Genomic DNA, 15,834 nt, shown 5'->3' with positions numbered 1-15,834 from the left:
AAATTATACTCCAGCAAAAAAGGAAACTGACCACGAGTGAGCACAATGGGAAGCCACAGAAAACAATGCATGTAACTCAGGAAAGCATCTTTAAAAAGGTCTGAGATTATCACTATGCAAAAGGTTAAGAGTGCCAGCAATACAGATTGAAATAGGAAAAGGGAAGATTCTGGGAGGTCTAGGGGAAGAAAAGATAAAAGAACTCTTCCATACCAAAAGAAAATCTGAACAAGGAAAGAGGATTAAAGATGAGATCCAAGGGGTGCCTGGGTGGCTCAGTTGGTTAAGTGTCTGATTCCTGATTTCAGCTTAGATCATGATCTTGGGGTCCTAGGATCATGCTCCACAGCGAGCTCTGTGCTCTGGACTCAGTGGCTCAGCAGGGTCTGCTTGAGATTCTCTTTCTTCCTCCCCCCAACAGGGACAGAGAAATGAGTATTTGAAAAACAAAAAAAATTAAAAGTAAGGCTCTATAGTCTTATATAGCAAAGTATATGATTAAAAAAAAAAAAAATGCAGGGGTGCCTGCCTGGCTCATCAGTGGAGTATGTAATGCTTGATCTCGGGGTCATGGGTTCAAGCCCCACATTGGGTATAGAGCCTATTAAAGAAAAAGAAAGAAAGAAAGTAAGAAAGAAAGGCAATAATTAACTCCAAGAAAAACAAGAAGTTGTACAAAAAAGAAAATGCAATTACAGAACACAATTTGCTTTGCACTGAATGATATTTACATAGTCAAAATCATGTAAACATTTATGTTTGATGTAATAAAAACAGTGAGTTAATTTGCCCCCTGGAGTGGCCAATAGGCTAAAAATTAAAACAAACAAACAAAAATCACCAAAAACAAACAAAAATCACCAAAGAACCCTGAATTAATTCTATGCAGAGAATGGAAAGAAAAGAAATAAATGACTGAAAGATCAGTCTTCATTTTCCATAAAAGAAAATCAACAGAAAATATGTAAATGAGAAATCAAAAGATAGTATTAAAACTACAAGAAAATGTTAGAAGAGTTAAAAATAATTAGCTCTAAGGAGGAGAGTGAACTGTTTTTCACAACTAACCTCTCAGTAGAATTTGGTTTGTTTATAAGTGTGTATACTTCCTTGATTTTATAATAGGTGAGATTCAAAAATATGTTAGGGGATTTATAACTCCTTCCATTACTTTAATACTTTGAAAAAACTTTCCTTAGTCATGAAAAGGACTACAGACATGTGTCACAGCATTTGCATAATGCAGAAAATCTGTTATAGTGCATATGATGAAATAATATGAACTTACATTACTTTTTATAAACAGTTAACTACACAGAAAAATGCTCCTTACAGGTGGGGTGAAAAAAAGCAGAGAAGAATACTATAGTCCGATCCCAAGTTTGTAAAATAAATGTACTTAGTTTGGGTTTTTTTTTTTAGTTTTTTTTTTTTTTTAAGATTTTATTTATTTATTTGGCACACAGAGATCACAAGTAGGCAGAGAGGCAGGCAGAGAGAGAGAGGAGGAAGCAGGTTCCTTGCTGAGCAGAGAGCCCAATGCGATGCAGGGCTTGATCCCAGGACTCTGGGATCATGACTTGAGCTGAAGGAAGAGGCTTTAATCCACTGAGCCACCCAGGCACCCCAAATATACTTAGTTTTGAAGTTCTTTCCTGCCTAGACATTTGGTAGCAATATAACCTAATTTTACCCTATTTTTATGGGTTTCTTTAATCCATATGAATTTCTTTGGTTCAAGTTGAGAGGTGAATATCTCACTGTTTTATTTTACCACATAATTAACCAGTTGTCCCACCATTTATTCGTAATTATTTCTTCCTGTGATTTCTGATATTCATCAATCATGGCTGGTATGAAAACAACTGTCATCGCTTGACCTACTTACAATTCCTGCTAAGAGAACCACCAACAGTCAGGTACCTAATTTTGCATTACAATCCTTTCCTCCCCATCATGGCCCAGGGGACTTAAGGTGGTCCCTGACCCTCTGGGCCAGATTGAGCCAGAGTCTCTCCAGATTCTATAGAATCCTTTGAGTTAACAGCAGTCACCCATGCATGCAAAATGGATTCCACAAAGAGACATGGCTGCTTTGGAGCTGAAGCTCTAGGGAGGAAGAGAAGCCATAAAAAATGCAGACAAAGTCCACAGAGGCAAGAATAGAGCACAGGGACAAAATCACAAGGACATGACAGCACAAAGTTCTACAGGAAATAAAGGACAAGCATCACCATGCCTGACTTTCCTGGCTTAGTCCCTGGGGGGCACTGGAACACCAAAATAGGTAAAGCAGAAACTGACAAAATTGCAAAGAAAAAAAAGGTACATTCACTATCACAGTGGATGATTTTAACACACCTCTCTTAGTAACTGAGAGAACAAGCAAAAAAGAAAAAAAATCAGTGAGATTATACTATTAAATAACCCAAGATATGAGAAAGCCAGATTACCTATAGTATTTTTAGAAAATGCTGGAATTTGGAAATAAGCCAATGAGGGTTCCCTTCCGTAACAGAAAAAGTGACAACAAAAGTTTCCACAAAAGATAATTACTTGACTCCTGACCCCAGTTATCTTATGAAAACAGACGTGTCAAGAAGATCATGAAGCTCCCAATCCAAAAGAATTCCTTTTTCACAGTATAATATCTAAAACATACATTTATCTTCTGTTTCCAACTTAAAGAGTCAGGCCTCAAAGCTGCTCATCCACCTGGATGCCCTTATAAATAGTAGACAAGTTATGCTGCTATATATCACAAAAATGCTACTAGAACTTTTATTAACTTAGCTTTTCAAAGGAAATTTCTCAAAAGAGCCTGGATTGAGTTGCAGCTTATGAGTTGTATTCTCTTCTGCATGTATATTATACTTCAATTCTTAAAATCTGAATGCATTACTAAGATCTAAATTCAAGCATATCTATAAATCCAAGCATGATAAGTGGGGGGGGGGGTACACATACACAAAAATAAAGAAAATAAAATTGGGGGTGGGGATACAGGGTAGGGTAAGGGAGCTGCATCTCACAAGAAGAAAAAAAAAAAAATACCTGCTTCACAAGACCCATATGCTCAGCCAGTTCCATGCCAGAAGCCACCCCTTCTTCAGGTCCTTAGTCCTTCCCCAACAAGGACATCTAAACCCCCAAAGTACACCCATTACTCACCATGTCACTCCCACCATGGAGTTGCTGCCTGCCAAGTGTTCAGGAATCATAAACGGACCCAGAGCTCCACTTGGAGCCAGGTCTCAGTGCTGCCCGGAGTGTTACCTCACACATCCCTGTGAAATCTCTGTCTCCCACAGCGCTGAACACAACTGGTGCCCAGATTTGGGCTTCTACACATCACTGTCTTCTAAAACGACCCAAGTTTTCTCCAAGAAACTAGCTGATTCCCTGACAAGGGCAAAGTATAAAATGAGCATCTTACTGGGCCACATGTAAGAAGTGGTCAAAGGCTGACTGAGACATGTCAAAAGGACACTGCTGAAAGGGACTTAGTGGGACTCCTGCTCGTTAAATATGGGACAATTTGAGCATTAGAAAGAGTAAGGACTAAGAAGCTTGGGTGGTTCAGTCGATTAAGCATCTTCCTTCAGCTCAAGTCATGATCCCAGGGTCCTAGGATGGAGTCCTGCATCAGGCTCCTTGCTCAGCAGGGAGTCTGCTTCTCCCTCTGTCCTTCACCCCACTCATGCTCTCTTTTCTCATAAATAAATGAAAACTTTTAAAAAAAGAAAGGACAGGGAAATGGGGTAACTGCATGATGGGCATTAAGAAAAGCACTTGATGTAATAAGCACTGGATGTTTATATGCAACTGATGAATCACTAAAATTTCTACCTCTGAAATTAATAATACACTGTATGTTAATTAAACCAAATTAAAAAAAAATTTTTTTTTTTTTTTAAAGATTAAGGACTGGGGTGCCTGGATGGCTCAGTCATTAGGCACCTGCCTCCAGCTCCAGTCATGATTCCAGGGTCCTGGGATGGAGCCCTGCTTCGGGTTCCTTGCTCAGAGGGAAGTGTGCTTCTCCCTCTCCCACTCCCCCTGCTTGTGTTCCCTCTCTCAATCAAACAAATATACAAAATCCTTTAAAAAAAAAAAAAAAAAAGTAAGAACTATACTATATAACTAAATTTTTGCTTTTTAAAGATTTATTTATTTATTTATTTATTTGACAGACAAGAGATCACAAGTAGGCAGAGAGGCAGCAGGCGGGGGTGGGGCGCGAGCAGGCTCCCTCCTGAGCAGAGGGCCAGATGCGGGGCTTGATCCCAGGACCCTGAGATCATGACCTGAGCTGAAGGCAGACACCTAACGACTGAGCCACCCAGGCGCCCCACTATATAACTAAAATTTTAAAAGGAAGCTCATTTTCACAGAAAAATGCCTGTTAAATACGAAACCATGATAAAAATGGATAGTTACCATTTTATAAGCCAATGGATTGTAAAGGAGTGCTAAAATCATGAGGAAAGACTGGCAGAGGAAACTAAGAAACTAATCTCCAAACATAGCCACAGATTACTCACTAATAACAAAAAAGGTCTGTATTTTCCATTGGAGTTTTGTTGGACACCACCTACTGGGAAGTGGGACAGCCCACACCAAGAGCTCCTGATGAAATTCAACCGAGACATGTGTCCTTCTGTCACCCCTCTTCCCCCACATTCTCAGTGTCCTCTGACCCCTTTTCTTTTAGAAGGTCGTGTGAATCTCCTGTCAGCTGGAGTATGCTCATCGTGGTTCCCTTCCTTCTGAACTACTTTTCAAATGCACACTACGAGTCCTCTGAAGTTGATTTGCTTGTGATTACCAGGTACTCCCTTCTCTGCATCCCCAAACAACTCCTAGAGAAACATACTGCAAGAAGGGAGGTATTCAGTGAACACCTACGTGGTACTCCCGGCTGGTCTTATGGACCAGAGTCTGATCACAAGAGATGAGAGCAATGAGTGCTGGGGGCAAGGAGTGCTGGTCTAGACTGCAGGACCCTAAAAAGTCAAGACAGCAGACAGCTAAGTGCAATGCAAACACCCTTTTCAACCCAGAGTGATGAAAAAAAAAAAAAAGAAAGAAAAAGGCACAGAGAAAATACTGAAGATTGCTGGGGAAGTCTAAGCAAGAGCCCTGACAATGAGACAGTGTTTCCCTCGTGTGTCTGGGTGCTGAGTTGGGCAGGAACCTGTCCTTGTTCTTAGAAGATCCCTGCTGACACATCTAGGAGTGAGGCTTTGAAACATGGGCTTGGAAGGTTTTTAAATAAACAACAAACAAGCAAACAATAAATAAAATCTTTCACAAAGCAAACAAACATGCGGTAAGATGGAACTCAAGTATGAACCCTTGGGACTACTGGGAAAGCCGGGGCGTATCTGATGATATAAAGGCACTAAAAATGGGTACAAAATTAGCTAAATTAAATGATCCAACACTAGGATCCTGCAGAGGAAATAAATGGTCAAACTGGAATGCTTTCAGGAAAGAACCCTAGAGGTGACCAGAGGAAAAGGGACAGATACAATAAAAATTCAGGTTTTAAAAGTAAAAAAAGAAAAGGACAGCAACATGTGCTAACATCTAAATGCTCACTACTTACCATGGAAAGACCTTTTCCAAACAAGTGTTATTATCATCACCCTCCTTTTTCAGATATAGGGAAATTACGGCTTAAGGAAGTTAAGCAGTTCATGACTAGACCAACCAGCTGTGCTAGACCCTGGCAGGCTGACTCCAGAGCCCATGCCTCCACTGGGAGCATAATGCTCTACTCCAACATTGTAAGCAAGAGTAAGGGCTGGAGAATAAAGGAGGAGGAAGTGAGAGAGAATAAAAATGGTGCTGTGTGCGCATGTCATTCAGACAGGCTGCTGTAGACTACAGGAATTATTTTGCTCTAAATCAAGAGAAAGATGTAATGAAATTAAAATTAAATAATCCCAGGAGCTGGACCCAAGAGACATTCAAAAGACCCCTTCAATCACATAGGTCTGAGATACCAGGAGCGTCATATAAACAAAGTCGAAATCCCTACACATTCAAAATTGCTTGCAATGTGCTAGGCAGACCAGTGGTGTGTGGTCATAAACCCTCCCCCCCCCCCACCCTCTTCCCCCCTTGCCCCCCCCTCCCCCCCACCCCTGTGACTTCCACTTTGCTTTGCTGTGTGGTTTTACAGAGCTGGGAAGGAATCAGCAACACCTCTGGTGCACACCTGTGTGCCTGCCCAGCCGGTCTCAACTGGTAACTTTTTTCATACTCTACCAAGTCTAGATGCCTCTGGGATGCATCCTGGGGTCCCTGAAGCCTCGTGGGAGGGACTCCCCAATTCTGGCAAGCTGAGGATCACAAAGGTCCTCAATGGAGTCAGAGCTGAAGCCAACCCAAAGGCTCTTCTAGCCACAAGTCCTGTGCTTTCCTGAGCCTCGAGGCAGAGTCCAACCACCCCGAGGAAGAAGGCTGGGCAAGACTCAGAGGCATTCGGGACTCGAACATGGTCCTCTTCGTCCTGAACACACCTCCTCTCAAGTCTCTTTGCCAGGTGGGCACCCCCACACCCCATCCCCAGCAGCCATATGCTTCAACACAGCAAGCCAAGAGCATCCCAACCTGTAGTAAGAGCAGCAATGATGCTCCTGTGAGAGCTCAGACCCCCAGCCAAGAACAGGAGGGGACATGCGCTCCCGTACCACTAAGATGCCATAGAAGGCTGAGTGATCAGCAGTACTAAGAGGCCGGGAAGCCTGCCAGGCCCAATCCGCAGGTCTAGTCACCACAGTTCTGTAGGGTGCACAAGTCAGTTGGGCACTACCCTGGCTCAGCTCCAACACTGTGTTCACCATTTATCACCTTCCTCAAATTAAATTCAAACTTTATCTGCAAGAAATTTCTAGAAGAATCTTAAACCACTTGAACTCATTTTTTCCTCTAAAAACACACGAGCTTTTGTTTTGTGAGCTCTCCAATTAATATTTAGGTTTGCATCTGCTCTAATCTGTATCAATAACATATTATATTCTTAATGTGTTCTTCAGTTGTTCCATGGACCAATTTATATTCCCAAGTTTCATGATGCCAAAGAAGATCATTTCTAGTTTTTTCCTTCTTCCCACAGGCCTAAAAAATAAACTGGGACATTTTTTTATAACTCAAACTTAATATAAAATACAATTTCTGAAAATCACGCTGAAATAAGCAATCACTGTTTACCTAAACAGTAATAAATTACCATAAAAACTAAAAAGCAATATAAGGCCAAGACCACTCCTCTACTAATAATACAATCAGATAAAGTACATATCCGAGTTGGATATAAAAACAAATGGCAATGTGCTACATCTGAACCAATTATTAACTTTAAAGTTGCAAAATGAACCACTGTAAATTTAACAACAACAACAACAACAAAAATCTGATTCACATATGAACAAAGGCCTAGAATAGACATTTCTTCAGAGACACACAAATGGCCAATAAGCACAAGTAAAGATGCTCAGCATCACTAATCTTTAGGGAACTGCAAACCAAACTACAAAAAGTAGACAGACAATAGAACAGTGGGTGTCAGGTGCTGGGAGGAGCAGGAAGAGGGAATTATTACTGAATGGACACTGAGGTTCAGATTCACAAGGTGAGTCCTGGGATGGACGGTGGTAACAGCCATTCAACAATGTGAACATGTTGAGTACCACTGAGCTGTGCACTTAAAAATGGTCAAGATGGTAGAGTTTATATTATGTGTATTTTAACACAATTTTTTTAAATAGAAAAAACAAAGAACCATAGTACGGCTATGGAAGAGTAAGAAAAAAATTTTGGATATTAGAAAGATTAAGTACAGAATGAGAAAGATGAAAAAATAGTCCAAAAACACAATACCTTTAAGTTTGGTATAGTTGTGAAGGAGTGGATCAGCAGAAACCATGCATGGCCACCAGGGGTAACCGGACACTTTAGACCACACCAAATCACCGACATTATATTTCAATAGGTGGTCTTTGTCTCTACCGGTATTTGGACAGGACTCTTTCTTAGGTGCAATCTGAAAATGAACAACAAAAGACATACTAACACATCCAATGAGTACCCCTAAATCCAGCCTTTTATCCAAAGATTAATCAGGCTAGAGGTTTAAAATACACACACACACACACACACACATCCCGGAAAAAGGAGCATGCTTGCGGGGCACCTGGGTGGCTCAATTGATTAAGCATCTGCCTTTGGCTCAGGTCATGATCTCAGTGTCCTGGAATGGAGCCCCACATTGGGCTCCCTGCTCAGCAGGGAGCCTTCTTCTCCCTCTCCGTTTGCCCCTTCCTTCCTCTCAACTCATCCTCTTAGTCTCTTTCCTCAAATAAATAAATAGCATCTTAAAAAGGAGGGGTAGCTGGGTGGCTCAGTCGGTTAATCCGATCTGCAATCAGCTCAGGTCATGATCCCAAGGTCCTGGAATTGAGCCCCACATGGGGCTCCCTTTGCAGTGAGGAGTCTGCTTCTCCATCTCCTTCCTGCTCATGCTTTTTCTCAAATAAATAAATAAAATTTTAAAAAAAAAAAAAGAAAGAAAGAAAGAAAGAAAAGAAAAGGAGCATGCTTCCCCTGCTATTACTTCAGTAAAATTGTCCCTTGCCCTAACTAGAGAATCAGCATAGTGGCTGGCACACACAGTAGGTACTCAACATTATGATGGAGAGCCCTACGTAAATCTACTTCTTTGGCCTAGTTGATGGTCTTTAACGGTGTTTTATTCACCTGGTCAAAGAATTTTCACGGATTGAATCCATATTCTGACACACCCCCACCCCTGCTCCCCAGCCACACATCTGTCAGTTCTCTGGAGCACACGCATCACCCAACAGGGGAGAACCCAGAGTGGCAAGGACATCAGGAGGGCATGGCAGCAAGTCTCGGCTCCATTTGTGATTTGAGTCCTGGGACTCTAAGCCTCAGTTTCTCCACCTCAGAACACATGTCACTTAGGAGACCTGACCAGGGCCACTGCCACCACACACCCCTCTCAGTTCTGCCCTCCAGTGGGATAAGCAGAGTTGGCTTGACTCCTGGCCTCCTTTTAAGTGTGAACTCCTAAGCTTTCCCCTAAGAGCTCTACATACGTAGGCAAGTTGCTGAACTTGTCTGGGCTTCAGTTTCCTCATCTGCAAACCAAGAACAACAGCTCTGAAATCTCAGTAATTGTTAAAAAGTTCAGTGTGCATGCTGGGAAGGGCTGGCACAGAGTGGCCACGTTATGCTGATTCCTCCACAGCATCCCAGCTTTACGTTCTGTGCCATCTAAGCCACATGGCAGCCCCATGAAGATGAGTGGTATCACCCCCACTCTGAAGATGGAGAGTCAAAATTCAGGTATCTTGGGGCGCCTGGGTGGCTCAGTGGTTAAGCCGCTGCCTTCGGCTCAGGTCATGATCTCGGGGTCCTGGGATCGAGTCCCGCGTCGGGCTCTCTGCTCAGCGGGGAGCCTGCTTCCTCCTCTCTCTCTCTCTGCCTGCCTCTCTGCCTACTTGTGATTTATCTCTGTCAAATAAATAAATAAAATCTTTAAAAAAAAAAAAAAAAAAATTCAGGTATCTTGCCCAAGTTTTCACAAAACCAGGCAGCAGAGCTAGGAATCACCTGCACTTGGCCTCCTCCCCTATGAAAGAGTGAGGTCCCCCGCAACCATGGGCACTTCAAAACCCACTGCATCAGCCCAGCTCACTAAATTGATCTTTCAAAAAATTCACTGTGGTAGGGGCGTCTGGGTGGCTCAGTCAGTGAAGCGTCTTGCCTTCAGCTCAGGTCATGATCCCAGGGTCCTGAGATGGAGTCCCACATCAGGCTCCCTGCTCAGCGGGGAGCCTACTTCTCCCTCTCCTTGCCACTCACCCTGCTTGTGTGTGCTCTGTCTCCCTCTCTCTCTCTCTCATTCTGTCAAATAAATAAAATCTTTTTAAAAAATAAATAAATAATTCACTGTCGTAATTACATTAGCAACAGCTAAACAGCTCCTGAGCACTTAAAGCACTTTAAAAAAAAAAAAAAAAAAAAGATTTTATTTATTTATTTGACAAACAGAGACCACAATTAGGCAGAGGCAGGCAGAGAGAGAAGGGGGGAAGTGGGCTCCCTGCTGAGCAGAAAGCCCAATGCGGAGCTCGATCCCAGGACCCCGAGATCACAACCTGAGCCAAAGGCAGAGGCCCAACCCACTAAGCCATCCAAGTGCCCCTTAAGGCACTTTTTTCAAACCCTTAAAAATCTTCATTATTTTAACAATTTTAAGGAAACTGTAGCCATTTCCCCTCTTATATGTGAAAATTGTAAATAAAATTCCTCAACTGTAAATTTAAACTAAATATCCCAACCTTGATGATGATTAAATGTTCCAACCCGAACTAGTTTCAGGTTCCCTTTGTCCACACTTGCAAGGAAGCCTGGAGTTTCAACTAAAGACTAGTGGGCACCAGGCAACTTCCAGATTCTGTTCATACAGACTGTATACATACTACCAGCCCCTGGCACCCTCCCTACCTCCTTCTGCCAAGGCCAAAGCTCTGGCTGTATTCTCTGGCCAACAATGATTTAAGTAGAGGGCCATCCTGAGTGCCCCTTTAAGATACAGAGACAAAAACCACTACCTTCCTTCATTTTAAGTCAAGAGGTTTCCACCCAGTGTTGGATAAGTGAACACTTCTTCAGATGTGTTCAAGTGCTGGGCTCTCCATTGGGAACCTAGAATGTGAAAGTGTAGGACATAGCCCCAGCCGCCAAGGAGGTAGACCATGTGCCAGACACCCTGGTAGAGAAGACAAGTGGACAGTGAACCACATGGAAGGACAGGAGCATTCCTGTTCAACACAGCTTTGCTTCCCACTCCTCAGATGGTATAAACTGAAGAAGCCCCAAGCTAGGTCCCAACACATCTCTGCAATTAGGCTAAAGAATGTCTCTAGAGAGAAGATCCATGGAAACAGCACAGCCTAAAGGTCAAGGGCTGTGGAATTGGCCAGACCCGGGTTTAGAAACTGGTTTATACCTCTCTTTAGGCATTTAATCTCAAACACTTAGTTAACCTCCCCAGGCCTCACAACGAACTCAACAGGCTGCTGCTGAGTCCAATGTCAGAGTGTCCTAAAGTGGGGGCCCAAGCACGGCCCAGGCACCACGGTCAGCCATGTGCAGAGAGGGGAGTTGGAGAGCAGATGCACAGTGGCCTCTCCTCCCCTCTAGCCGACCCCACATGCAGAAGCACCCTCCTGTGGTACCCACGTTCAGGGTAACAGGCTGTTGCACTTGGCTGTACCCTGGCCACAGCGCCTCATGGATACCTTTTTATCTGAGGGACTTGAGATCTTGGACACCAGTGCTGCTTCAACAAGACCCTGCTCCAGTAAGGAGTCATATTTTATGCTTCTCTTCCTGCTCCTTCTGGCCTTATTTTCTGGTTTTTGTCCATTTTCTTCTGACTGGGACACAGCAGCAGCACTGTCACCACAAATTGAAGATTCAAAGAGAGGTTTCCCATTCATGTATGTTTTGGTGATCTTCAGCTTAATTTCCGGAGAGCCATTTTTGATAGGGGTGGTGTTAGGCGGTGTCCCAAGTCCTTTCCCTTCCTGGGACTCAAAACGTAATCTGGCATCATGAGCACCAGGTTCTCCATTAAATACACGCGAAGTTAGGTCTTTCAGCTTCTCAGATGGAATAAAGGGAAGTGCATCATGGCCATTAAACTTTTGCATGACCCCCTCCTGCAGACTGGTAGAGAGGTGGGCTTTGCTGAGGAACACAGAACATTCACGATTCACTTCACAGTTCTGAGTCTTTCCATTTGTATTGCCAAGGATTTCTGGTGCCTGCTTCATCTTTATGCACTTTACAACTTTCTGAACAGAAAGAGGACTTCTTTGATGCTAACTTCCATTCAGCCCAGATGCTTCTGTTCTTAGAACACTACAATATAAGAAAAACACAAATAAAAAGAAACATTATGTTTAAACCTCACAAGCATACTGACACTGCTACAACTTTGGGTAGTCGTTTGTTTTGAGACAATTTACAATATTTCTATAATCATTTGGGTCACAGACGCAGTTCTGATTTCACAAAAATGAGATAGAATCACAAAATGATAAAGTTGCAAGGAAAGGAAGAGGGATCAGTTTTAAGGGGGAGAACACAAAAGAACACAAAAACAAGCATGGAGACACGAGTTGTACCACCACCACTACCCAGCACCGTGGCCATGGACACGCTTCAGTTGGCTCAATCGCTGTTGAATGGGGAGATCACCGTTGGTACATGTGCCTGAGGCAGCTCACACAAAGCCAGGCCTTTGGGGGCGCCTTCGGGGCTCAGATGGCTCAGCGTCTACTTTTGGCTCAGCACGTGGTCCCAGTTCCTGGGATGGAGCCAGAGTCTGGCTCCCTGCTCAGCAAGGTGCCTGTTTCTCTCTCTGCCTCTCCCCCAACTTGTGTACACGCTCTCTCTCTCAAATAAATAAAATCTTTAAAAAACAACAACAAAGACAGACCTTTGTAAAAGGACAAGAGGGAAGAACACAAAACAAAGTTCCTCTGGTCACAGCTTAGGACTCCCAGGCAGAGGAGTTCAGTGATACACCCAAGGTTACTAATCAGCACAGTTGATAACCAGATCTCCCAAAGGCTGGCACACCATTAGTTCCAGATTGATTCTGGGGCCCCGGGGTGGGGCGGGGAGGGAAAGGGAGGGCGCCTACAAAGTGAGAAAACAGCCCAAGTCAGTTCTGGTTTATGCTCGGGCTAACCTCTGTTGTCCACCCCTTCCTGGCCCAGGCCTTGGGCCCAGGCCCAAAATTAAATGCTATGACAAGAAGTACTATAGTAATGGCAAATTTTATTTAGTTACCTCCTGAAGATTAACTAGAGAGGTCAACACTGCTGAGTCATAATGTGCACTACTTGCAATGTGCCCTGCTGGCCGCTTAAGGCCTAAGGGCAAAAGGGGGCAGTTTTAGGAAGACCCCTTGGGCTACATGGGATAATCATGGGCTTTACTGTACAACTTTAGTCCCCACTTGGGGAATCCTGTGAAGGCAACAAAACCCAAAGGTCAGCTAGGAACAAGGAACGGGCAGACACCCATTCCAGCTGTGAATAAATTCACCAAGACTGCACTAGGACAGCCACCAAGGAGACCCCTTCCCAGAAGGCAGCGCCAGCAGCATCAGACACCAGCAAGAAGCTGAGAGTACAAAGCAGAGAGATGCACACATGTACAGCAGCACTTCTCAGCTGTGGAAGACTCTGCTCCCCAGGGACACTCAGCACTGTCTGGAAACATTTTCTGATTGTTACCTCTGGGGAGCTGCTACTGACATCTACTGGGAAGGGTCAAGAAGCCTGTTACACAGAGGCTAGTCCCCAGAACAACGAATTACCTGGCTGAAAATGCCAAGAGTACAGAGGCAGAGAAAGCTCAAGTGCAGCAAATGGGGCCAGACTGTAGTACCTGCAGTTTCCACACAGAACTCAGTGGAGACACAGGAAGAAAGAGCAAACTCAACAGCCCAAGTTCCAGTTTAGCTTCACACACACTAGACACCTTATAGCACCAGAACATGTAGAAAAGCACGTGCTTTCACTCACACAGTATTTTTTTAAGGTAAATTATTCCAGCTCATGTCAGATTAACTGGGCAAAAATATAAAAAACAACTACCTGAAGACACAAAGACCAAAAGCAGGAAAACAAATGGGAGTCAGCTCCTGGAAGAAAGGAGCAATGCCAGAATATCCCGGCTTTCAGTTTTGTTCTTAAAGAAAGGTCAAAGTGGGGTGCCTGGGTGGCTCAGTGGGTTAAGCCTCTGCCTTCAGCTCAGGTCATGACCCCAGGGTCCTGGGATGGAGTCCCCACATCGGGCTCTCTGCTCAGTGGGGAACCTGCTTCCCCCTCTCTCTCTGCCTGCCCCTCTGTCTACTTGTTATCTCTGTCTGTCAAATAAACAAAACTTAAAAAAAAAATACTTAAGTTTTACATTACATATAGTTTAACAGAATTAAAAGAAAAAACTACCCTTGGGGCGCCTGGGTGGCTCAGTGGGTTAAAGCCTCTGCCTTGGGCTCAGGTCATGATACCAGGGTCCTGGAATCAAGCCCCGAGTTGGGCTCTCTGGTCAGCGGGGAGCCTGCTTCCTCCTCTCTCTCTGCCTGCCTCTCTGCCTACTTGTGATCTCTGTCAAATAAATAAATAAAATTTTCAAAAAATAATAAAAATTAAAAAAAAAAAAACCCACCCTCAAGGGGAACCTAACAGAATCCAGAGTGTCTATAGCATATCATTACAATATCCAGGATTCACCAAAAACTACTAAATATATTAAGAAACACAGAAACCATACAACCCATCCCTGGGATGGCCCTAATGTTAAAATTCAGCAGATTAGAATCTTAAAGGATGTATTTAAACCATGCTCAAGAACATAAAGGAAAATATGTTCATAATAAAATAATAAATTGGAAATAGTAACACAGAAATTAAAACCATAAAAAAAGAGCCAAATGAAATTCTATAACCTAAAAGTACTATACCTGAAATCAGAAAGTCTTTGGATGGTCATGATAACATATTAGATATGAGTCAGGAAACTTGCAATTAGATTAATAAATATATATATATATGTATACACACACACACACACACACACACACAGATTTGTAAAAATTCTCTTGTCTAGGGGCACCTGGGTGGATCAGTGAGTTAAGCCGCTGCCTTTGGCTCAGGTCATTCTCTCAGGGTCCTGGGATCAAGCCCCACATCGGGCTCTCTGCTCAGCGGGGAGCCTGCTTTCTCCTCTCTCTCTGCCTGCCTCTCTGCTTGTGATCTCTGTCAAATAAATAAATAAAATCTTTTAAAAAAAAAATTCTCTTGGGGCACCTGGGTGGCTCAGTGGGTTAAAGCCTCTGCCTTCGGCTCAGGTCATGATTCCAGGGTCCTGGGATCGAGCATGGGGCTCTCTACTCAGCAGGGAGCCTGCTTCCCCCTCTCTCTCTGCCTGCTTCTCTGCCTGCTTGTCATCTCTGTCTGTCAAATAAATAAATAAAATCTTTAAAAAAAAAAAAATTCTCTTGTCTAGGGGAGAGGGGTCAGGGGTTGGGTGAGCCTGGTGGTAGATATTAAGAAAGATATTAAGAAAGGCACGTATGCACGGAGCACTGGGTGTGGTACATAAATAATGAATCCTGGAACACTGAAAAAAATTTAGATTAAATAAACAAATTCACAACTATAAAAAAAGAAAAAATTGTCTTATCTAAAAAACAAAACATGATGACAGAAAGAAAGAAAGCCTCAACAATCTATAGACCTATATCAAAAGGTCTGGTTTCCCACTCCCACCCAGAAGGAAACAAGGGAAAGAATCAGACAGAAAAAATACTGAGGAAAAAGGAGCTAGAAATATTCCCAAATTTGATGAGACATAAATTTATGGATCTAAGAAATGCAGCATGATAAATATAAAAGAACCCACACCGAAGTGTACCTCAGTCAAAATGCTGAAAGAGAAAACCTTAATAGCAGTCAAAAGAAAAAAGACCTATTACATATAAAAACAATGATATGGATGATCACTCACTTCTCATAAAAAACAGAGGCCACAAGACAGTGACATGACATGTTTTGAGTAATGGAAGAAAAAAAACCTGTCCATGTGGAACTTGAAATACAGAAAAAATATCCTTCAAGAATGATGACAGGGGGGGCACCTGGGTGGCTCAGTGGGTTAAGCCGCTGCCTTCGGCTCAGGTCATGATCTCAGGGCCCTGGGATCGAGTCCCGCATC

General features: G+C 43.2%; 1 protein-coding gene across 4 annotated transcripts in view; it reads right to left on the bottom strand.

Moving 5' to 3' along the window:
- The window catches only part of NSD2 (nuclear receptor binding SET domain protein 2), a 94,588-nt gene that overhangs the window by 51,758 nt on the left and 26,996 nt on the right, over positions 1 to 15,834 (bottom strand). For all 4 annotated transcript variants that reach the window (XM_059379459.1, XM_059379451.1, XM_059379465.1 and 1 more), the window contains 2 exons: positions 11,340 to 11,964; positions 7,891 to 8,053 (listed from right to left, as the gene is read on the bottom strand). In XM_059379459.1, coding sequence (XP_059235442.1) covers positions 7,891 to 8,053; positions 11,340 to 11,876 — 700 coding nt within the window. In that variant the 5' untranslated portion in view covers positions 11,877 to 11,964. The remainder of the gene's footprint in view (positions 1 to 7,890; positions 8,054 to 11,339; positions 11,965 to 15,834) is intronic.

The sequence above is a fragment of the Mustela nigripes genome, chromosome 1 (assembly GCF_022355385.1).
Source record: "Mustela nigripes isolate SB6536 chromosome 1, MUSNIG.SB6536, whole genome shotgun sequence".
In the NCBI taxonomy this organism is placed as follows: Eukaryota; Metazoa; Chordata; class Mammalia; order Carnivora; family Mustelidae; genus Mustela; species Mustela nigripes.
This window is presented reverse-complemented; position numbering and strand designations above follow the sequence as displayed.